This window comes from Podarcis raffonei, chromosome 6, assembly GCF_027172205.1.
Source record: "Podarcis raffonei isolate rPodRaf1 chromosome 6, rPodRaf1.pri, whole genome shotgun sequence".
In the NCBI taxonomy this organism is placed as follows: domain Eukaryota; kingdom Metazoa; phylum Chordata; class Lepidosauria; order Squamata; family Lacertidae; genus Podarcis; species Podarcis raffonei.
In genome coordinates, this window is record NC_070607.1 from 40,386,275 (window position 1) to 40,410,367 (window position 24,093).

The window sequence follows — 24,093 nt, forward strand, 5'->3', positions numbered from 1 at the left end:
TAATTCCAGGTACTCGCAAAGTTTCCCCAACCATTCTCTTTTTGTTGGGATGCTTTCCTCTTTCCAATAGCTAGCAATCAAAATTCTTGCCGCTGTTGTCGCGTATAGAAATAAGTTAATTTTATCTTTGGGGATATCTTTATCTAGGATTCCTAATAAATATGCCTCTGCCTTTTTGTGTGTGTGATGTCCTTATCAATTTTTTTATTTCGTCATGGATCATGTCCCAAAAGGTTTTAATCTTTGGGCAAGTCCACCACATGTGGTATAACGTACCTTTTGTTCTGTTACATTTCCAACATTTGTCGTTGTTCCTTTTATTTATTTTTGACGGTCTGTCAGGAGTTAAGTACCATCTGTGGTGAATCTGCTTCGGGCAGATGTCCGCAAGCCCTGCGCGCGCGGTGGGAGGTCCCACCGGGCTCGCAAGGCTTGCGGATAGCAGCCTGTTTTGGGGGCTGGGGGGGAATAAATTATTTTTATTCATTTCCCCCCCCCAAAAAAAACGAGGTGCGTCCTATGGGCCAGTGCGCCGTATAGGGCGAAAAATACGGTAATACCTTCATTCCATAACCTCTCCCAATCTTCTAACTGTAAGCTATGTCCAATATCTTTAGCCCAATATATCATTACCAATTTTACCTCCAAATCCTAATTTTACCTCATAATCCTAATTATGTTTAGCCAGAATTCATTAGGGCTTAACCCAGGTAAGTAGGGTTGGGATTGCAGCATGTATCTTTAAAGCACATTCAAAACAGACTTGCCCCCTCAATGAATCTGGGGAACTGTAGTTATTTTGGGAGTTGTAGTTTACCCCTGAGAGAGCAACATTTCCCGGGAAATCACATTTCAGGTGATTTTGTATGCAGATCATAATGATCCATTGATGAGGCTCCAGAGTCCCCATTCCCTGTCCTTGGTACGGGGGTCTCTCCCCCACCCCATTATTTTGAAAATTATTTTATGTAATAACAATTTTATAGCTGCCAGTTATAGTTCAGCATTTCCATCTAACCCCCAATAATTTGTAAATACAGCATTGGTGTCTATGTAAATCCTAAAAACAAAAGTAAACAATAAAAAACCAAGAATGACACCATAGGAATGCAACGGCAGCAGCGCATAGCTAAAACAGACTGTAAATGAACCTATGCCCCCTTAAGATGGAGCCTGTAAGCCTATACACATTACCTGAGAGTCCTCCTCATTGAGTACATTGGGACTTACTTCTGAGTAACCAGGCAGGGAAGTTTCATTTGATTGGGAGGAAGGAGGGAGAACAAAGGAGCAGCACTATTTAGTACAGTGGTACCTCAGGTTACATACGCTTCAGGTTAAAGACTCCACTAACCCAGAAATAGTGCTTCAGGTTAAGAACTTTGCTTCAGGATAAGAACAGAAATTGTGCTCCGGCGGTGCAGCAGCAGCAGGAGGCTCCATTAGCTAAAGTGGTGCTTCAGGTTAAGAACAGTTTCAAGTTAAGTACGGACCTCCAGAACGAATTAAGTACTTAACCTGAGGTACCAATGTACAGTTATGATGCTTCAACTGTTCTTAATCTACCCTGACTACTATAATCCTATACCCAATTTGATTTACCTGAGACAAAGCCCCATTAAACATTATGAGAATTACATCTGAGTAAAGATGTGTACATTGTACTTAGAATTTGCTTTGAGTGCCTGGACTTAAGCAGAACACTTTGCTTTTGCCACCCACCCACCCACTATTTGCACAAAATAACTTCAAGGGAATACCTGTGCCAGATGCTTCCCAGCTGCTATGAAAAGTGAACAGCAAGACAAGAAGCTGGATAGAAAAGCAGGAATCAGAAGGTCTTTAGGACCCTGGGGCGTTTCTATCAGCTTGTGTCCAAAACTTGCAGTTTGCTCATTGGCTCAAAACAGGGAAAAAGGTCTTGCTTGTTTCTCTCTCTCCCCTCTCAGGAGAGGGAACAAATAGCTTGCTTTCACCCTTTGTAAAGGAAGGTCAGAATCAAGGCCAGGGTCCCAAGACACTGTGGGCTTCCTCTGGCTCTCTTCTAAAGAGCCTACTGAATAGGTCTTCCTGTGCAGCTCTAACTGGTTCCTGTCACTGAAGAGAGCAGCTGGTAAGTCATGTTGCTGCAGGATTTCCATCTGTTGAATTTGTTTCCTGGCAACAGGGAGCAGTCCTCCCCACAGATCTTCAATGTCCATTATGCACTTGTGTTATACCTAAACACTTTTGATCTTTAGATCTTGCTTTTCCAGATTGTTCTTTCTACACCTTACCTCTTCTTGTCTTATATGCATCAGCCAGTAGTACCAGGACTAAGTTCCTAGCCAAGTTTTGTTACACATGTTTTGTTTGTTATTATGCATTTCTTACTTTTTCCGAGAAAATGTCAATAAAAATCAATTGAAAACAACAACTGTGGATCCTTAGGAGCTTCTGGGTCTGACAGAACACAAGCTTGTTCTGGCTGCAGTGGAAAAAAGGCATCGGTTTGTTTATAGAAAAGGGTGTGCTCACAACTCAAGATCTAGCTCTAATGGAATTCCTGCCTATGTTTACAAAATTAGAAAGTGTTACAAGGCACATTTTGTTCATTGCGATCATGCAAAGAGCTAAATATGTTAGCTGCATCAATGCATCTTAATGAACATACAAGAACTCTCCCTTGTTACATAACCAGTTCTTGCTGTTCTGTATTGTTGGCCCCACTCTCAAGGCAGTGTTTAAATGTGCTTATAAAGGTAAAGGGACCCCTGACGATTAGGTCCAGTCGTGACCGACTCGGGTTGCGGTGCTCATCTCGCTTTATTGGCCGAGGGTGCTGGCGTACAGCTTCCGGGTCTTGTGGCCTGCATGACTAAGCCGCTTCTGGCGAACCAGAGCAGCGCACGGAAACGCCGTTTACCTTCCTGCGGGAGCGGTACCTATTTATCTACTTGCACTTTGATGTGCTTTCAAACTGCTAGGTTGGCAGGAGCAGGGACCGAGCAACGGGAGCTCACCCCGTTGCGGGGATTCGAACCACTGACCTTCTGATCGGCAAGTCCTAGGCTTTGTTGTTTAACCCACAGCGCCGCCCGCGTCCCTAAATGTGCATATACATATAGTAATATTGGTGGGTTAACCATACAACTCTGAGCTGGATTGTGGACGGTGAATATTCCATAGGTTTTATTGTTTTTCAAATGCATTTCTGTTCTGATTGAATAAACAAAGTCAATAACAAGGTGAAAACTGAGTTTGTAAAGTGATATTGTAATGTTTTATAGGGGTTGCTCATGCGCAAGCAGGCAAATATCTCCCTGGCTGGTTGCAAACACCTGGCTGGGCTGCCAAAGTAAACTTTATCTGTCCGGAGCACCACTCACCCGTGGCTGACTCAGTCGCTGGCAGGATCCGTGAGTGGGCGTTTCTTAAACTTCTTCCAGTAAAGAAGCTCTTTGACACCCAGTCTCCGCCTTCCCTCTCTGTGCGAAAGCCTTCTGCGCAAAGTGGGTGAGGGCAGCGGAGGACCCTTTCCCTCCCCGCTTGTCCCAGGCAAGGAGTCATGGGACCGCCTCGCCACTGCCGGCTCCTGCACCCCCTCTCCACTGGTGCTATGCTGATTCTCTTCCCCATCAGATGAGCTGCTTCTCCCGATCCCTGGACGCTCTCTATAATCCCTCTGGCTTTTGCTCTCTCCCTCCGGCACTGATGGCAGTTCCCTGACAGATTTCCATGAATACATTTGTGGAATTGTTTGGGATGTCCAATGCTTTGGGGGAGAAGATGTTTATAAAAAATTCTAGAATAATGCAACAGGATTTACTGCTTACCCCAAGCTTGGCACTATTGAACCTGTCGTGATTCAAATCGGGTTTTAAAGAACAATGTTCTTACTGTTTATCTTCCTGTGACTAGGTGGACAATAACGAAAATCTGGAACAATTGCACCTGAACTGAACTGAATTATTAGTATGATATATTCTAGCATATAGCCTTCTGGGAGAAACTCCCTGATAAGCTATAGGTATTGGTGGTGGTGGTGGGGAGGACAGAAAAGAGATCAAATTGTGACCATTGTGTTTCCTTTTTTTAATTTTTTTTTGTTTTGTTATACACATATGTTCAAATATACAAGCATACAAACATACATTTCATACAATCCTTAAAAGTGTTCAAACATACCTACACTCAATCCCACAAATAATTCCTTTTCCCATCACCATCCACCACCCCTCACCCCACCCTTGTGTTAGACTTCCAATCTACTCAATTACAATTTCTTTCCACTTCCATTACTTTCTTTCACACACCTTTAACCTAATTTCACACTTCTTTTTCTATTACACATTGTTATCCATCTTATTTAGTATTTCGGTATTTGAAATGGAACTTGTTTAGTCTAATAGGAGTTCTGATTTTTCGATATGATTTTGCAAGTATCTTTCAAACACCTTCCAGTCCCTATCTATCTTCTCTTTTGAGATCCTTCCAATTTCTCCCATTGCTTTGGATATATTGTAGTACTCCAATAATTTGGCAAGCCACTCTATTTTTGTCGGTACAATATTACTTTTCCAATTTTTCGCAATCAATAGCTTTGCGGCTACCGTTGCATATAAATATAAGGTCTTGTCGTCTTCCTTTAGGCTTCCTGGTACTATTCCCAATAAAAAACCTTCTGGTGTTTTCCTAAATGAATATCTAAATATTTTTTTTCCCCATTTCATTATATATTGTTTCCCAAAATTGTTTTATGTTTAAACAATTCCGCCATATATGGATCATAGTACCTTTTCCAGTATTGCATCACCAGCAGACATCGCTACAGTTCTTATTCATTTTTGCTATTCTTTCAGGTGTTAAATACCATCTATGTTGCATTTTAAGGTAATTTTCTTTCAGTATATAACACATGGTGAATTTCATATCTTCTTTCCACAATTTTTCCCATTGTTCAAACATAATATTTTTCCCAATATCTTGCGCCCATTTAATCATTGATACTTTAACCAATTCATCCTTTGTTTCCCACTCTAAGATCGGATTATACAATTTAGATATATTTTTTGATTTTTCTTGTATTAAGTATTTATCAAATTTTGATATTTCTTTTTCAAACCCTAACTTTTTGTCTTTCGCTAATCTATACTTAATTTGAATATATTGGAACCAATCACTAATATGAGCTTTAATTTCTGTATAATCCTTTAATTCCAATTCTCCGTTTTCTTCCTTTAATACCATTTTGTAGGTAGCCCAATTTTCTTTCATATTTAATTTTTTCACTGCGACAATTTCTGCCGGCGATGCCCACCAGGGAGTTTTCGGTTCTAGGAGTCTTTTATATTTCTCCCATATTTTATATATAGACTTTCTGACTATCTGCCCTAGGAAGCCTTTATGTACTTTAACTTTTTCATCTATTAGATAGGCATGCCATCCAAATCTCGTCTCTACTCCCTCTAAATCCAATACATCCGAATCATCTAATTTGATCCATTCTTTTAGCCAGGTCAGACCCACCGCATCATGATATAACTCCATGTCAGGGAGACCAAATCCTCCTCTCTCCTTCTTATCTATCATTATTTTGTGTTTTATTCTTGGCTTTTTCCCTGACCATACGAATTTAGCCAAATCTCTTTTCCAATTATTAAAACATTTATCTCCTCCTAGTATTGGGATACTTTGAAATAAAAACATCATCCTTGGTAATATGTTCATCTTTATTATCGATATTTTCCCTAGTAAGAAAAGATTTAATTTCCCCCATACTTGCAAATCATTTTTTATTTCATTCCATGTTTTCCCATAGTTCTCATTACTTAAATCTATAGTGTTTGTTGTTAAATTTATTCCAAGATACCTTATATTCTTTTTGATTTCCAATCCTGTAATTTCTTGTAATTTCACTTTATCTTTTCTTCCATATTTTTCACTAACATTTTGGTTTTCCCATAGTTTAATTTCAATCCTGCTAATCTGCCATATTCGTTTATGCATTCCAATATTCTAGGTGTACATTGTAGGGGATTTTCTGTTGTGATCATAACATCATCTGCAAAGGCTCTTAACTTATATCTTTTTCCACCAACTGCTATTCCTCTTATTTGGTTGTCCTGCCTTATTTTCTTTAATAGAACCTCTAATACTATTATAAGTAACATTGGGGATAGGGGGCATCCTTGTCTTGTACCTTTAAAGATATTGATTTCTTCTCCAAACTCTCCATTAATAATAATTTTTTGCTTTCTGTTGGTTACATATTGCATTTATACCTTTTTGGAATTTTTCACCTAGACACAATTCTTTTAATAGTTTTTTCATAAATTCCCATGAGATTTTATCGAAAGCCTTCTCTGCATCGATTGAAATCAGGGCTGCTTGTTTATCTCTTCTTACTTGTAGATATTCCATTATGTCTATTATATTTCTAATATTATCCTTTATTTGTCTACCTTCCACAAATCCAGCCTGGTTTTTACGTACTATTTTTCCTATAATTTTTTTCAACCTGTTAGCCAATAATCCTGCATAAATTTTATAATCCACATTTAACAATGATATGGGTCTATAATTTGAGACAGATTCCAAGTCCGTACCTTGTTTTGGCAGGAGCGTTATATACGCTTGAGTCCAAGAGTCTGGAATATTCCCCTTCTCTACCACTTCCTCTATTACTTCTTTTAGTGGGTCGATTAATTCATTTAACATTTCTTTGTAGTATTCAGCTGGTATGCCATCTGGACCTGGGGATTTCCCTATTTTTAATTTTTGAATTGATTCCTTAATTTCTACGGTTGATATTGGTTCATTTAATAATTTATGGTCTTCTTCTGCTATCTCTATTAATTTATTTTTCTTTATATATTCCTCTATTTCTTCTATTGGCACTTCATCTTTTTGATATAATTTTTTGTAATATTTTTCAAATTCTTTTTTAATTTGTGTCATATACCTTATTGTCCTCTCTTCTACTTTTATTTTATTTATTAATTTTTCATTTCTTTGTTTTTTTAATTGCCAGGCAAGGATCTTGCCTGGTTTATTTGCCCATTCAAAATTTTTATATTTCTAAAATTTGATTTGTTGTTCTACCTCCTGTTCTATAATTTTATTATATTCTACTCTCAGTAATTTAATTTCCTAATTTAATCTCTCTTTATTTTTGCTTGCATAGGCCAATTTTTCCTTCCTTTTAATTTCTTCTAAAAGCTCCCTTTTCTTTTTTTCTTTATTCTTATATGCTATTGAGTTTTGTTGTATGAAATATCCCCTAATAACTGCCTTCCCAGCATCCCACACTGTTTTAACATCTGTCCCTTTCCTCCAATTGTTTTCAAAATATTCTTTCATCAACTTTCTGGCTCCTTGTATTACTTTTTGGTTTTTTAATAAGAAAACATTCATTCTCCACCTTTTTTTCCTTTTCTCCTCTTTCCCTTTAAGAGTTAATGATACTGGATTGTGATCTGTAAGAGTTTTTGGTAATATTTCAGCATTCTCTGCTTCAATTGTCATATCCTTAGTAATGCATATACTATCGATTCGACTGTACAAATTTTTTGGTTCTGAGAAATATGTGAACTCCTTTTCGACAGGATATTTATATCTCCATATATCCACTAAATCAAAAATCTTTACCATTTCCACAAAGCTTTTTGGCAGCTTCCCTTCATTCCCCCCCTCTTCTTCTGCAATCTATCCAATTCTGGTTCCATTACTCCATTTAAATCCCCTAACAAAATAATTTTCATATCTATATATTTCATTAATAGTGATCCTACTTTAACATAGAATTCTGATTTTCTTTTATTTGATCCATAGATTCCCGCTACCACAATTGGTTCCCCCTCTAGTGATATTTTGACTATTACAATCCTCCCCTCTTTATCTTCATATAACAATTTTGGTTCGTATTTGCTTTTAACATACATTACAACCCCCCTCTTTTTTCTTACATCAGATGCGATGAATTCTTCCCCTAACTTTGGTTTTACCAATAATCTTTTATGCTTAGTATTGATGTGGGTTTCTTGTAAACAAGCAAGGTCCCACTTCTGCCTCTCTAAGATACGTTCTATTTTCTGCCTCTTCCTCCTTTTGTTTAGACCATTTACGTTCCAAGATAACAATTTGAATTTCATTCTTTGTTAGTTAAAAAATTATAAAGTTAGTAGAAAGAGTTTAAATTATCTGCCTGGATTCTCCCCCACCTCAGCAGTTTTTTCCCCCTTTTGGTGAGGGGTGCCGGGACTCCAAAAAGACACTGCCGAAGTTCCTTTTAACTTGAGCTTCCTTCCAAGCCTTTTCAGGGGTCGTTTAGCCAAATGTTGCCCCTCACAGTACCGGTGTATGCCCTGACCTGCTTACTGCAGTCAGAGCTCACACTGTTGCAGCTGTGGTAAAAGCGGAAGTCCACCATTGTGTTTCCTTTTGTTTGAGCATAAAGATGGACAGGGCATAGCTGGATACTTTCAACAATATATAAATCAGTGTAGATATCCTGACGTCCAAAGGGAAATATTTAAATTGTTTTCCAGAAATTTTGCAAGAACGTAACAGAAGAGGAAGACAACTAAATATTCAAGTGCTGCTTTTGTTTATATTAACTCTGTTGTTGTGTTTCGTATCTTACCATGCTATGATCTGGATTATCTTTTTTGGTAGTTTGTTTATTTGTAGTAATATCTTATGGTTGAGTAATGACCTTGATATCATATAGCATAACGACTCAATGAAGATCTACTGTATATGTTTTTTTAAAAAGTTTTACTTTTCTTGTATAATCAAAAGATTTAATTTCCTCCTTGGAACTAACTGATCAGGAAAGTAGATTAAAAATCCCATTGACAACATGTTTACACGATCATAACTGTCAGGGCTGCCCTAGGTCCCAGCTCACAAAGGACCAACGCTGCTTCGTTGTTAAGTATAAAAGTCTTTATTGAAGTTCAGTTTCACTTCCAGAGCCGCAGCGCGCAGCCCCACGTCTAAAGTGTCAGACCACTGATGCTCCGTCTGAGTCTCCTCCCCCCTGACACCAATTTAAGATCCTAGCCTTGCTCCACCTTCTCCGCTGCTCCTTCCTCCTCTGGGTCCGCCTGCCCGCCGGGGTTCCGCCCTTTCTAGCCTCTTCTCCCGCTGATTCCCCTGAGCCTTCTCCCTCCCTCCGGCGGGCTTTAGGAGCTGGTTCCCCATCCGGGTCTCCTGCTGTTCCGCGCGCCTGCACATTTGAACTTGGCGCGCGCGCCCAGCCAGCAGCTTTCCTCCTGACCGTTTCACTGCTGCTGCCACTGCTTCCCCCTTCGGGGGGGCTAGCTGCAACTGACCTCCCTTCCGTTCCCCCACTCTCCGATGGAGGCGTGGTCAGCCCTGACTCCCTCTCTGGAGGAGACGCTGGCCCTGACACATGTGACTCCTCCCCCCCACTATGCTCTGGTGGGGAAACTGGTCCCGATCCTCCACTGCTGCTTTGGGGTTCCCCTCTGGCTCCTTGTTTCTGGTGCGTCCCCCCTGGGACCCCCCTTGCCCTGACCATCGGCGCCCCCTTCTGGGAATCTTCTGATTCGCTGGAGAAGCTCATGGAATCTCTCGGGCCACTGTCATACTCCCCTACGCTGCCCTCAGATTCTTCCCCTTCGCTCTCCCAATCCTCTCTCCCCAGTGCTCCTGCTCCTGATTCCCTGACAATAACCATCAACCCTTTGGCAACAGACTATTCAAAATTTAAAGGACCTATCAGTGTATATGGTTTACAGCTTATATAAACAATGCACCTGAAGTTAATCGACATATGGGCCCCCCAACAAAGTTCTTGTACAAGCCTCTGATGTTGTTTGGTTGGAAGTGGGGATTTCCTTATTATTATTATTATTATTATTATTATTATTATTATTATTATTGCTTTTAGGGTCTGGTTTATTTGCTTTGCGTGGGTGTAAGTGGTTTGCTTTGCTCTGAGAAGAAGTATTTCTGAGCTTCACTATTATTTTTTCTGTGAAATAGCTATTTTGTGGTGTCCTAAATAGTTTCAGAAGTGCCTCTGGGCCCAAACAGATTAGGGCCTCTGGTTTCCACAGCAACATTTTAGTGACTGGGTGACCTCCCCCAGCAGAAGTCCATGCTTTTGTAGTTTGCAGCCATTTGTCCTCCATTTCTCACCCGCATTGCATACCAAGACACCTAGGGGCATAACAATTAAGGGCTCCTTGCCCCTCAACTCCATTATGGGCACCATTCCACATGTCCATCTGATGATTATAAGTACAGTATGCACATTCTTGTATTAAAGATGCAGGACCAAAATTAAGACCAGTGCTATTTTTCTAGAAAAAGGAAGTGCCAGAACTCACCATCAGCACCTCCCTTGTTCTCTTATAATGGCAATGGGGCCCACATGAAAGCAGGGGCATAGGAAGGGGGGCAGGGGGCAGGTCACCCCAGGTGCCATCATGGAGGGGGGTGACAAATGATCAAGGAACAATTACTGCCCTACTAGGGCAGTTCATAAAAAACTTTTTTTTTTAAAAAAAAATGCCTGCTCCAAAGGTCCTGTCTTACTACAATAGGGATTATATAGCTCCATATGAAATTTCATGCATGTCAATTAATATCTTGACCCTCCTCCACAAAAATAGCTGTTTACTTGGCCGTTTTCCTGTGTCGTGAAGTCTGAAATTTCAGCAAAGCACATGCCTTTGCTAGACTTTTTTCGGCCACCTGCTAAAAGCATTATTCTTTAGGCAAGCATACCTAGATGCTTAGGAAGTTGAAGTAATTTTAATCTTGATATTTTAGCTTTTGTATGTTTTAAAGTAGGATTGTTAATTTTTCTTGATTTTACTGCTGTGGTGGTTTTTTGTTTTGGTAAACTGCTTTGAATGTTTTTTAAAATAAATTTTATTAAATAAATAAACAATAAATATAAATAAAATAACACAATACATCCTGTAGATATAAGTATCTGTCCATAGTCGCCTACTTGTTATCAGAGGCTCAGAATCCACATTCCTTTGTAAGAAAACATGAAATAACATAAAAGCATTTCTGCAGGCAAAAATCAATCAATCAATCAATCAATGGGGGGGTTGACAAGAAATGTTCCGCACCAGGTACCACCTGACCTTCCTACACCTCTGTATGAAAGGTGCCGGAACTGAGTTCTGGTGAGTTCTGGCTGGGGAAAAAAAGCCCTGGCTAAGACTAGTACTACATGATATGGTAGCGCTCAATGGAACTCACAAGAGCTGAGTTGCTTCTGCTTATGGGAGGGAGAGAAGCAACACTGCAGTGACGGAGCCAATCTGGTGCTCTTGGCAATGCATTTGCATTGCATCAATTTCTTCCCTTCTGCATGGTCTGCTGCTGGCTAAAACTGCCTAGTACTAGAGGGCTCTGGCCCTCTGAATGATCCTTCTCCCATCATCCCTGTCTATTGGCCATACTGGCTGGGGCTGCTGGGAGTTGGAGACCAAAAATATCAGGAATCCGCGTTCACTATGCAGCCATCAATCAGCAACTGTCAGGGGTCCGTGGAACGTCCGTGGAACACTGGGGCTGCTGGGAGTTGGAGACCGAAAATATCAGGAGAGGTGCTGGTTCCCAGTCCCAGGTCTAGTCATACTGTTGCCAAAACAAAATATAATCTATGCAATATTGAACAGAAGGCGAGCAGATAGACTCCTCTGGCCTCCTTAGCCAGAGGTCAGAGTTGCTGAAACTACCCCAGATCCAAACCTTTCAGGAGCAGAAGGCATCCTGCTTAGTGTAAGTTTTTATTTTCTTTATTGACAGTGCTTTGATTTGCACGGGGAGAAAACCCTTCTTGGAAATGTCATGAAGGAAATTAACCTTTGCTGTTCCAAAGAAGTGAAAATAGGAAGGAAATATCTTAATTCCGATTGCTGCTCTTCCCCACTCTCTTTTTCCTGCTTGGTGGAATCATTCATTAGGTCATTTCCTGCCTCTTTATGGGCATGATGTACAGTAATATAGGCAGACTTTGTTCTCATTTCCTACAGGCGCATTAGCCAAGAACACAGGTGTGGCTGCTCTAGTGGTATCAGATTCGGGTTTCCCTCAGCAGACCAATCTGCAAAAGGAACACCTAGGTGGGTTTGAAGATGCTGCTGCAGCTGCTCTCTGTCCTCTGGGAGGCCTTGTCCCTGCAGGTCGTTCTGGTGTTTCTGGCTACATTTCTACTTCTTGCTGATTACAAGAGAAATATTCGCCCAAGGAATTACCCCCCAGGGCCCATGCCTCTTCCTTTGCTGGGTAATATGCTACATGTGGATTTCAAGAAGCCTCACATTTCATTACAAAAGGTAAGGATGAAGGAAAAACCTATGGCATGAATTAAATACTACACTGCTGTGCAAGATTTGGGGTGGTGCAAGTGGTTCCCTGGCATAGGGCACTGAGCCAAGTGGGCAAAGAATTGAGAGGATCGATCATTGTGAAGATCCATTTATGTGTGCCAGATTTTGGTCACTCTCAGGGTGCCATACTACCAAAATATGCCCCTACATTGCACTGGAAAGGAGTGTAAGACCCTGGCTGGAGAAGCAGGTTGAGATGCTTCCAGGTTTAGCATCCTGATTCTGAGAGAGGTCAGCCTGATGTCTGCAAGGAGGCCATATGTGGGGCACCAAGAAAAATGCCTTTCTTTCTTTTTGTTTGTTCCCAGAATATGGTATCCAGAAGTGTTTTGCCTCTGAACTTTGAGGATCTATTTTATTCTACAGTTATTTGTAACAAATCTGGGTCTTACAACTGCCTTTCACTTCCCGTGGTTGGCAGAGTATTTTTTGTGTGTGTTTGTATGTTTTGTTGCTCCTTGTCCTACCTTCCACACTTTTATCTTTGCAACAACTCTGTGTGGTAGTCTAGGCAAAGTTACTACATGCAAATAAGCAGCAACTCTTGTGAATACATTGCAGGTGGAGGATGGAGGGGGCCTGTCCATGTACAGACCCTGGAAACCATTTTGGCATTTCTGATGTCCCCGATATACAGTGGTGCCCCGCAAGACGAATGCCTCGCAAGACGGAAAACCCGCTAGACGAAAGGGTTTTCCGTTTTGGAGGTGCTTCGCAAAATGAATTTCCTATGGGCTTGCTTCGCAAGACGAAAATGTCTTGCGAGTTCCTGCGGGGTTTTTTTCCTCCCCCCCCCTTTTCCCAAGCCGCTAAGCCGCTTATCAGCTGATCCGCTAAGCCGCTAAGCCGCTTAACAGCTGATCCGCTAAGCCGCTTAACAGCTGATCCGCTAAGCAGCTGATCCGCTAAGCCCGCTAAGCCGCTAATAGCGCTAATCCGCTAAGCCGCTAATGGGCTTGCTTCGCAAGACGAAAAAACCGCAAGACGAAGAGACTCGCGGAACGGATTCTTTTCGTCTTGCGAGGCACCACTGTATTTGATGGCAATCAAAGTTCCCTTCTTCCATACAGGCATTCAAGAAGCACCAAGCAGACAAATTAATATATAATATATAATATATAATATATAATATATAATATATAATGAGGATTGTTGGGTGTAGTGAAGGGTTAACCTTCTATGCCTCGTGCTTGAGGGGACGGGCTTACAAGGGAAGTAAGCCAGGACTTGACGAAAGCAGCTTGGAATGTTGTGAACTGAGTGGAAATCAAAAGCATTCAGTTCAGCCGCTGCAAGGAGAGAGAGGAGGCAGAGAAAATGCAGCTTAACACGGATGGCTGTTGTGGATTGTAAATGCGCTATTTTGTTTCCAATAAAGAGATATAAGGACAGAAGAACCGTCTGGACTGATTTACTGCCCTTTCGACACACAGGCGCTGTGTAATTCTGCTAATTGCTTTACGACCGCTCCGAAGCCACACTGTGTAAACAGAAGCTGGAGAGGCTCGCAGGGGAAGCGTGGCTGGGCGCCAAACAATAAAGCAATAAAACTATCATTTCTTACATTCTTCCTCAATCTCCATTCAGCTTATAGAAAAATATGGCAATGTCTACAGTCTTCAGGTTGGAAGCATGAGGTTTGTGTTTGTGAATGGATTGCATCTGGTGAAAGAGGCTCTTGTCCATCAGGGTGAAAACTTTGTAGATCGACCAAGTAGTCCTACTACCCAGGAAATATTTGGGACATCTGGTAAGTTTCTTTTAATGTTGTCAATTATTTAGATAATTAAATAATTCCTTTTTATTTTTTATTTTTAATGGTCTGCATTGATTGGGGAACCTTTTAGATTATTCCTCAAGTTTAAATATTCAGGCCTCATTGTTAGATCTTTCCTTAATCTTCATTTTCATTCCTTGCATCTTTAAACTACTAGTAGTAAGATGTGTCATAAAAGTATACCTACTAAACTGTTTAGATTAACTGAACTCACCATTCAGTATTGAGTACTGAAGATAAACAGCTTGTAAATAAGAACCTGGCATTATTATGGATGGAGGAATCTGTCAGTTTTTCTTTCAATCAGTTCTTCATTTTTCCATTCTTCAGTTTGAAACACTTACACATCAGTAACACTCCAGTTTGTGCATTGTTTCAGCAAGTGAGACTGAAGTAAGATTGCATTTAAATTCAAGATGAACTGAATTTCTGTCCCATCACTAGTAGAGATGGAATAATAGTTAGTGCTTAAACATGAAAGGAACAGGTAATATCTTCTTCATAGTCATTTATCTGTTGTTGTTGTTGTTGTTTAGTCGTTTAGTCGTGTCCGACTCTTCATGACCCCATGGACCAGAGCACGCCAGGCACCCCTGTCTTCCACTGCCTCCCGCAGTTTGGTCAGATTCATGTTTGTAGCTTTGAGAACACTGTCCAACCATCTTGTCCTCTGTCGTCCCCTTCTCCTTGTGCCCTCCATCTTTCCCAGCATCAGGGTCTTTTCCAGGGAGTCTTCTCTTCTCATGAGGTGGCCAAAGTATTGGAGCCTCAGCTTCACGATCTGTCCTTCCAGTTAGCACTCAGGGCTGATTTCCTTAAGAATGGACACGTTTGATCTTCTTGCAGTCCATGGGACTCTCAGGAGTCTCCTCCAGCACCATAATTCAAAAGCGTCAATTCTTCGGCGATCAGCCTTCTTGATGGTCCAGCTCTCACTTTCCATACTGGGAAAACCATGGCTTTAACTACACGGACCTTTGTTGGTAAGGTGATGTCTCTGTTTTTTAAGATGCTGTCTAGGTTTGCCATCGCTTTTCTCCCAAGGAGCAGGCGTCTTTTAATTTCGTGGCTGCTGTCACCATCTGCAGTGATCATGGAGCCCAAGAAAGTAAAATCACTCTCTACCTCCATTTCTTCCCCTTCTATTTGCCAGGAGGTGATGGGCCCAGTGGCCATGATCTTCGTTTTTTTGATGTTGAGCTTCAGACCATATTTTGCGCTCTCCTCTTTCACCCTCATTAAAAGGTTCTTTAATTCCTCCTCACTTTCTGCCATCAAGGTTGTGTCATCTGCATATCTGAGGTTGTTGATATTTCTTCCAGCGATCTTAATTCCGGTTTGGGATTCATCCAGCCCAGCCTTTTGCATGATGAATTCTGAATATGTTAAATAAGCAGGGAGACAATATACAGCCTTGCCATACTCCTTTCCCAATTTTGAACCAATCAGTTGTTCCATATCCAGTTCTAACTGTAGCTTCTTGTCCCACATAGAGATTTCTCAGGAGACAGATGAGGTGATCAGGCACTCCTATTTCTTTAAGAACTTGCCATAGTTTGCTGTGGTCAATACAGTCAAAGGCTTTTGCACAGTCAATGAAGCAGAAGTAGATGTCATTTATCTACTTATAGGGCAAATCCTGGAAAAAGGACTACAGTACACAAGCCAACCTAAGGAGGGATAATGACGTTAACATAGCAAAATGAAACAAAAAGAAAAAAGAAAATAAATCTATTAACCACGAGGAAAGGAAGGGTGTGAATAATTACAGAAGGGGCTAGAGTGGGACCCCCATTTTAAATCTAAACCAGTTAATTCCAGGAGGGGAAAATGCCTGAGTGGCCTAAGGAGAGAAAGGAACAAAATATATTAACTGCATGACTTCTTCACCTATCAGTATTTTTTTAATGCTGCTTTTCTTTCGAGAGTTCCCACAGTGTTTAACAGGACAAAATAAAATTAGTATTAAAAATTCTACCCAAACAGTGAAACACACAAAAAGCATCAATGAAACAGCAGTAACAGCAAACGGCAGAATTCAGAGCAAACAGATAAAAGCCACCAGCACAAATTGGCTAGTTTCTAATGCCTTGCAGTCTTCCCAACATGTCATGAGCAGCCAAGCAGAATAATGGAAAGCAGAGGGGAGTCCATCTTGGAATTAAAAGGACTGATAAATCTACTTACTTGCTCTACGTACTTATTACTCCTTCCTATCTAGGACTGGTCTTCTCTAATGGTCTCATCTGGAAACAACAAAGACGATTTGCCTTATCAACACTCAGAAACTTTGGTTTGGGCAAAAGGTCTTTAGAAGAAAGAATACAGGAGGAAAGCCGTTACTTAAACGAAGCAATAGAAGCTGAGAAAGGTGAGAACCAGAGTCAACAATCCTGTGGCCCACCTATGATACTTACCTTAAGTTGCTACTTTGTATGAACTAGGTCAAGACTACATCAGCTAGGTGCAAAGCTGTGTGGCATTATTTCTTCACACAAATGTAGCTCTGCTTGGACTGGAATGACCCTGTGATGGCAAAGGGGGTGTTGATAGGAAGCTCCACAGAGGCTCGTTGTGGTGCACAAAAGTTCTAGTGTGAAGCTCAGTGTGGGAACCTGCCATGGGAGCTAAAAGCCCCTGAACTAGAACAGAATAAGAACAAAGGTTGGGTTTTGAGGATATCTGCAGATTTTTGATAATTTCTACAACCAACGTCACAAATAGAGTAGGGGTTGAAGTGCAATGTTTTTGGTATATCAGTGTGTCTCTATACTGTCTCTGATGGGGATGGTCCTTATCCTTTTTGACAGCCATTGTTACAAAAATGCCCTTTCCTGACCTCCTGCCTCTCAGATCAATATCACCATACTGCAGAATAATCATTGCCTATAGAGAATAAATATAAATGGGCCTCAGAGTCCTGAGTGTCCCAGGTTAAATTACAAGATATAATGTTAATATGAAATGATTTCTTCAGCTAAAACAAATCCTGCCTCATCAACATCCAACCACTTTCCCCGCCTTCTGTTTTTGTTATATGGAAGCTAGAAGCACCCCAATTCCTTCTGCACCATTTTCTCTCTCTCTCCAGGGCAGCCATTTGACCCTCAATTTCAGATTCATAATGCTGTTTCAAATATCATCTGTTCCATCACTTTTGGGGACCGCTTTGATTACCATGACAGCCGTTTCCATAATTTATTGCACCTGTTTGAGGAGACAAACCGCCTTCAGGGAAGTTTTTGGAGTGTGGTAGGTCTTCTTTGAGTTCAACAGAATTGCTTTGATTCCAGACACATTCCCACATTCTTGCTGACTGTGCAATCATTTGCTTTGGGTCCTTCTGTTTCTTCATGTTCTCATTCCTGTTTTCTCCCTTACTATTCATTCAAGTCTCTTGACTCATCCATATTCCTTTGCCTTCTAGCTTTTTTTTATCAAGGCACTAAAGACTTTAGTATTGTAATGTGTATTACAGCAGAGGTTGTGTTTTTAAGTGGCTGGAGGTATGCGCATATCCATTCCTCATACGCAGGTGTCCAGTGACCCACATCCAGTGGAGCTATGGGCATGCTATTAGCATTAGCAGAGTATCAGCAAAGAAGTGAGGCTGTAGGTATTTGGCATCACAATTGCTTCTTTATTTACAAAATATCAAAATAACAAACATGGCTGAGTGTGAGCAGCAGCTTTACACGTCTCCTCTGTCCGAGTCTGAGTTCTGTTCCCACACTCCTATCACTATGGAATGTAAACAGTGGATCACGAGATCCAGCAGCAAAAAGAGAATGAAATTACTAATAGGAGGGCTCTCACATGTGTGACTGAATAAAATCGCTGTGTATGTGAACAGGGTGTGACTTGATCCTACACAAACCTGTTCTAATCTGTGAATGGAAGCCCCATGCAGATGCATAACATTAAAGGGAAACTCTACATATTCATGACATGAGCAGGCATTGATAAAGGCCTTTTTCAAATGATGGCAATCATCTTCTTGAGAAGTCAATCAGTGAATTACAAGTTGTGTTCGTAGAACTAACCACAATGATGCCATTTGATTTGCAATCTGTACATTCTAACCAAGAAGTTAAGACATTGCCATGGGGTCCCATCGTAAGCAGTGGTGAGTGCAATATTTGCTCTGGTCCCAAGAGAGTCTGCCATCTTTGAGCCTGTGCACACCAGCCTTTATTACTGCTAGCTCCTTTCCCATGACAACGACATGATGTGAATGCTTTTTTGAGAGGGTTTTTCCTTCACATATATGATATTAGTGTTTGTTTCCTCAGCTGTACGATGCATTTCCTACTGTCATGAAGCACTTGCCAGGGCCCCATCACACACTTTTTAAAAAATGGGGGCAGGTGAAATCCTTTGTGAGAGAAATCATTGAAAAACACAAAGAAGACTGGAACCCATCTGAACCCAGAGACTTCATTGACGCCTACCTAAATGAAATGGCCAAGGTGAGAGATGAAAAGGTAAAAAAGTATGTATCTTTAATAACAAAACAGTAGTAGAAGGCAGAGAAGCAATATTAAAAATCATAACTAGTCATGTGGCTTGTCTGAATGGTCCTTAGTGCCTGACCATATTCTTTCTGTTGAATTTATGACTTCAGACAAAATACATTTCTGCATGCACAGAATATGAGGTCATGTATTTTGTGGGGAGACACCTCCCCACTTGTTCACTGCTGGGATTTCACCACTTGTCGGTGGTTTGTGAGAGCAAACAGTTGACATGACTAAAAGAATCTCTGCAGTGGAGGCATCTCATGACCAAAGGATTCAGTTGCCTGAATAAACCCAGACCAGGAATTGTTGACCAGAACAAACCCAAACTTTATGCCAGCATCAGAGAGTCACAGGACTCTTGACTGGACCTTCCTAGAGGCAGGATTGTTGTTGTTTAGTCGTTTAGTCGTGTGCGACTCTTCGTGACCCCATGGACCAGAACACGCCAGGCACGCCTGTCTTCCACTGCCTCCCGCAATTTGGTCAGACTCATGTTTGTAGCTTCGAGAACACTGTCCAACCATCTTGTCCTCTGTCGTCCCCTTCTCCTTGTGCCCTCCATCTTTCCCAACATCAGGGTCTTTTCCAGGGAGTCTTCTCTTCTCATGAGGTGGCCAAAGTATTGGAGCCTCAGCTTCATGATCTGTCCTTCCAGTGAGCACTCAGGGCTGATTTCCTTAAGAATGGATGTGTTTGATCTTCTTGCAGTTCATGGGACTCTCAAGAGTCTCCTCCAGCACCATAATTCAAAAGCATCAATTCTTCGGCGATCAGCCTTCTTGATGGTCCAGCTCTCACTTCCATACATCACTACTGGGAAAACCATGGCTTTAACTATACAGACCTTTGTTGGTAAGGTGATGTCTCTGCTTTTTAAGATGCTGTCTAGGTTTGCCATCGCTTTTCTCCCAAGGAGCAGGCGTCTTTTAATTTCGTGACTGCTGTCACCATCTGCAGTGATCATGGAGCCTAAGAAAGTAAAATCTCTCACTGCCTCCATTTCTTCCCCTTCTATTTGCCAGGAGGTGATGGGCCCAGTGGCCATGATCTTCGTTTTTTTGATGTTGAGCTTCAGACCATATTTTGCGCTCTCCTCTTTCACCCTCATTAAAAGGTTCTTTAATTCCTCCTCACTTTCTGCCATCAAGGTTGTGTCATCTTCATATCTGAGGTTGTTGATATTTCTTCCAGCGATCTTAATTCCGACTTGGGATTCATCTAGCCCAGCCTTTCGCATGATGAATTCTGCATATAAGTTAAATAAGCAGGGAGACAATATACAGCCTTGCCGTACTCCTTTCCCAATTTTGAACCAATCAGTTGTTCCATATCCAGTTCTAACTGTAGCTTCTTGTCTCACATAGAGATTTCTCAGGAGACAGATGAGGTGATCAGGCACTCCTATTTCTTTAAGAACTTGCCATAGTTTGCTGTGGTCGACACAGTCAAAGGCTTTTGCATAGTCAATGAAGCAGAAGTAGATGTCTTTCTGGAACTCTCTAGCTTTCTCTAGAGGCAGGATTAGAGTCACTGAATCCCCTGGTGATCTCTTGACATGTGGGGCTGTCAGTAGGATGGTGTTTTTAATGACAGCTGAACTCCCTGGTGCATTTTCTTTACTTTAAGGAGGATACCCCTTCCAGTTTCCATGAAGAAAGCCTCCTACAATCAACACTGAATCTGTTTTCTGCTGGAACAGAAACAACTTCTACAACCCTGCGCTGGGCTTTGCTGTACATGGCCATATACCCAGAAATTCAAGGTAGAACTGTAGTTGACTCATTTGCCTTTCATTACAGTCGGAATACTGCAGCTTCAGGTGGACTCGTCAGAAAACACACATTCCCCTCAATAAAAGAATGAAGTCTTAAGGCATTGCTGAAACTTGACTAGTGAAAGTCCTGTGTGCTTTTTCAGTTGAAGGGAATTTCACAAATGAGATACCGCTACTCAGGAGGGTCTATCCCTTGTCACCATCTACTGGGTACTCAGTGGTGGGACATCAAGATGCAGTTTCCTTGCAGATATTGGTTTATGTCTGTTCTCCTTGTATTGATAGCAGATTTTCTTTTCTCTGCAGCAAAAGTCCAAGCAGAAATAGATTCTGTGATTGGCCAGTCTCATCAGCCAGCAATGGATGACAGGGACAGCATGCCGTATACCAATGCGGTTGTTCATGAAATTCAAAGAATAAGCAACATTGTGCCTGTGAATTTGCCCCGGATGACAACTAAGGACACTACACTCGCTGGGTTTCATATTCCCAAAGTAAGTATTAAGATGATACAATGGTACCTTGGGTTAAGAACTTAATTCATTCCGCAGGTCCGTTCTTAACCTGAAACTGTTCTTAACCTGAGGTACCAGGTTAATGGGGCCTCCCGCCTCTGCCGTGTGATTTCTGTTCTCATCCTGAAGCAAAGTTCTTAACCCGAGGTACTATTTCTGGGTTAGCAGAGTCTGTAACCTGAAGCGTCTGTAACTTGAAGCATCTGTAACCCGAGGTACCACTGTATACCATTCTTATTTTCCTTTCCTCTTCCTTCAAGATACAAAAACTTGAAGCCAGAGTTCTAAATGAGGGTTGGCCAACATGAGGTCCTCCAGATGTTGTTCAAGTCCAACTCTTACCAACCTGAGCCAGCATAAGCAATAGGCAAGAATGGTTAGATCCAGGAGGCTCAGTACTGCTGTAGATAGTTGCACAGATAAAAACACAAAGAGTTCTCTGCCAGTTTAATCTACTATCTTCTCTTCTTTTTCTTTGAGAGGAAACCATATTGATTCCCAACCTGACTTTGAATGTCTTTTAAAATCTATATTGGAACTGTACTTTTGTGGGACTTCATTGGATGAATTACTTAATAATGAGAAGTAAATATTGCTTTCAGAACATATCCTTGCTCTGTCAGGGGATAGAGGCTTAGTACTACTATAATTTCAAAGAGAATACAGTGGTACCTCTGGTTACGAACTTAATTCATTCCGAAGGTGTGTTCTTAACCTGAAACTGTTCTTAACCTGAGGTACCACCTTAGCTAATGGGGCCTCCCGCTGCCACCACACCACTACTGTGTGATTTCTGTTCTCATCCTGAGGTAAAGTTCTCAACCCGAGGTACTACTTCCATGTTAGTGGAGTCTGTAACCTGAAGTATTTGTAACACAAGGTGTTTGTAACCCAAGGTTACAAACTCAAGGTTACAAACTCGAAAGCGCCTTGTCATTTTTATCTACTTTCTTCTCTGCTTCTCCTTTGCCAGGGAACCATAATGCTCGCCAATTTGACCTCTGTGCTGTTTGACAAGGATGAGTGGGAAACACCCAATGAGTTTAATCCTGGCCATTTCCTGGAAAATGATCAGTTCATGAAAAGGGAAGCGTTCTTGCCATTCTCTGCAGGTAAAAAAGTTCACGGGCTTCTCATCAGAACTGCAGCAGTGACAATATGATGGTGATTTGGTTGCTCAGAGCCTTGTGTATTGCTGGGGTTACCACCCTATTGGGACCAGTGGTCACATTTGGGATTTTGAGGAAGTGCTCTGTGTGCATGTCACAAAATGGCTGCCATGGGAGGTGGGATGTTACATGAAATGGTGTTGATATACTCCCCCCCCCTCCACCCAGTAAGCAAGCAGTTTGGATTTTTTAAGGGAATATTTACTGGGACCTTTCTCAGCTGCCCTAGAACAGAAACCTACTTCCATCTGGATCTTGAGCAACTAACTCTGTTTGCTACACCCTTAGATAAGCTATATGCAGATTAGGGAGATTCCTAATAAAATAAACATGAAATTGAAATTTTCTCCAAAACTACATATGAGAGAAATTTATCTTAATTGAAATGTATCTATTCCAAATTCTCAAAAACCAGGATCATATTTGTTCAGTGTTCCCATTTGCTTCACTAGGGAATACAAAGGACTGATTTCTATCTTTATTTTGCAACAACATACTGTTTTAAAGTATTTGTTCTCTCAGTGTTGTTTTAAACTGTGCAGCTGTTTACTGTAGCAAAAGCTCTCCACTGAAACAGTCTTTTTCTCCCTCTCTTCCAGGAAAGCGAGTTTGTCTGGGAGAGCAGTTGGCGAGGACTGAGCTCTTTCTTTTCTTCACTGCCCTAATTCAGAAGTTCACTTTCCAAGCTCCAAAGAATGAGACATTAAGCCGTGAATATAGGATGGGTTTGACATTGTCTCCCCTGCCATACCGGATATGTGCATTCTCTCGCTAAGGGACCCATCTTATAGCATTGTCATTTCTTTAAAAAGTTGGATTAGTTTGTGGGGCAGAAACACACCTGTGGCTTAGTATTAATTATGTTAAGCTAGAATTGATTAGGACTTAACCCAAGTAAGTAGGGTTGGAATTGCAGCCTGTACCTTTAAAAAAAGTGCATTCAATCCACATTTCCCCCCTCAAGGAATTCAGGCAACTATAACTTAAGGCTGCTGGGAATTGTAGCTCTTTGAAGGGTAAACTACATTTCCCATGATTCTCGGGGGGGGGGGGTGTATGTATGCAAATAATATTGTTTCATTGGTGAGGATCCAAATTCTATACCCCCCACTTCTTGGTCAGGCGGTCTATCCCCCATCCCACTATTTTCAATATTATTATGTCCTGGTTGTAGTGAAGAAAAGGCATTGCTTGCCCTAATGGAATTCTTGCCTATGTTTATAAAATTAGAAGATGTTGCTTTGAAAATATTGTTACATAACCAATTCATAGACTCATAGAATTTCAGAGTTGCAAGGGACCCCAAGGCTAATCTAGGGCTGCCATATATCTGGGTTTTCCCGGACACATCCAGGAATTGGGCTGCAAAATGATGTCTGGGCAGATTTTTGCTGAATAGGCAAAATGTTTGAGAAAAATAGGGGCACTTTTTTAAAAAACAACAACAACAAAATTTATAGATCCCCGTCTTAAAGTAAACAACCCCCCCAAAAAAAGCTCAACAACTTAACGCTGGGGAAAATGGTCAACCCCCCCCCCCATCTTTCACGCAATGAGCCTGAGATTATCTTTGGTCTGTATTGCTGGCCCAAACCCCAAGGAAGAGTTTAAATGTGCTTCTAAATATAGTAAAATTGGTGGGTTAAGCATAGAACTCTTGAGTTGTATGGTGGACAATGAATATTCCCTAGGTTTTATTATTTTCCCAAAACAATTTTGTTGTTCTTTAATAAACATGGTGGATAACAAGGTGAAAACTGAGTCTGCAAAGTGTTTTCCATGAAAATCGTTAAAACTGGCAATTTGGCTGTCAGGGAGCACATATTGCTGATACTCACAGGGGCAGGGGCAGAGGAGAATGTCAGAAGATACATGCTCCCTTTCCATCAGTACTATTGTGTCCAGCTGAAAACATTCAAGCAGAAATTTCCTGGGGATATTGTGCCTGCAGTTCTTTGGGAGTCTTGGGCTTG

At 41.3% G+C, this 24,093-nt stretch overlaps 1 protein-coding gene across 2 annotated transcripts; it reads left to right on the forward strand.

Moving 5' to 3' along the window:
• The first annotated feature begins 1,686 nt into the window (after positions 1-1,686).
• Positions 1,687-23,579, forward strand: LOC128415694 (cytochrome P450 2J2-like). 2 transcript variants are annotated; one of them, XM_053392274.1, is made up of 10 exons: positions 1,687-2,113; positions 12,009-12,311; positions 13,953-14,115; positions 16,364-16,513; positions 17,234-17,394; positions 18,435-18,626; positions 20,289-20,424; positions 20,743-20,930; positions 21,925-22,063; positions 22,720-23,579. In XM_053392274.1, exons 2-10 carry the CDS (start codon positions 12,111-12,113, stop codon positions 22,893-22,895), a joined length of 1,506 nt encoding a protein of 501 aa, XP_053248249.1. In that variant the 5' UTR covers positions 1,687-2,113; positions 12,009-12,110; the 3' UTR covers positions 22,896-23,579. The 2 variants fall into 2 exon arrangements, with proteins under 2 accessions (XP_053248249.1, XP_053248251.1); XM_053392276.1 differs by having other exon boundaries at positions 1,688-2,113; positions 18,435-18,611.
• The last annotated feature ends 514 nt before the right edge of the window (positions 23,580-24,093 follow it).

Bases quoted from the DNA above. Each gene is read 5' to 3' on its own strand.
- LOC128415694 (XM_053392274.1), top strand. From the start codon at position 12,111: ATGCTGCTGCAGCTGCTCTCTGTCCTCTGGGAGGCCTTGTCCCTGCAG. The intron at 14,116-16,363 runs GTAAGTTTCTTT...CTTCCTATCTAG, and splicing joins GGAAATATTTGGGACATCTG to GACTGGTCTTCTCTAATGGT. The intron at 16,514-17,233 runs GTGAGAACCAGA...CTCTCTCTCCAG, and splicing joins AGCAATAGAAGCTGAGAAAG to GGCAGCCATTTGACCCTCAA.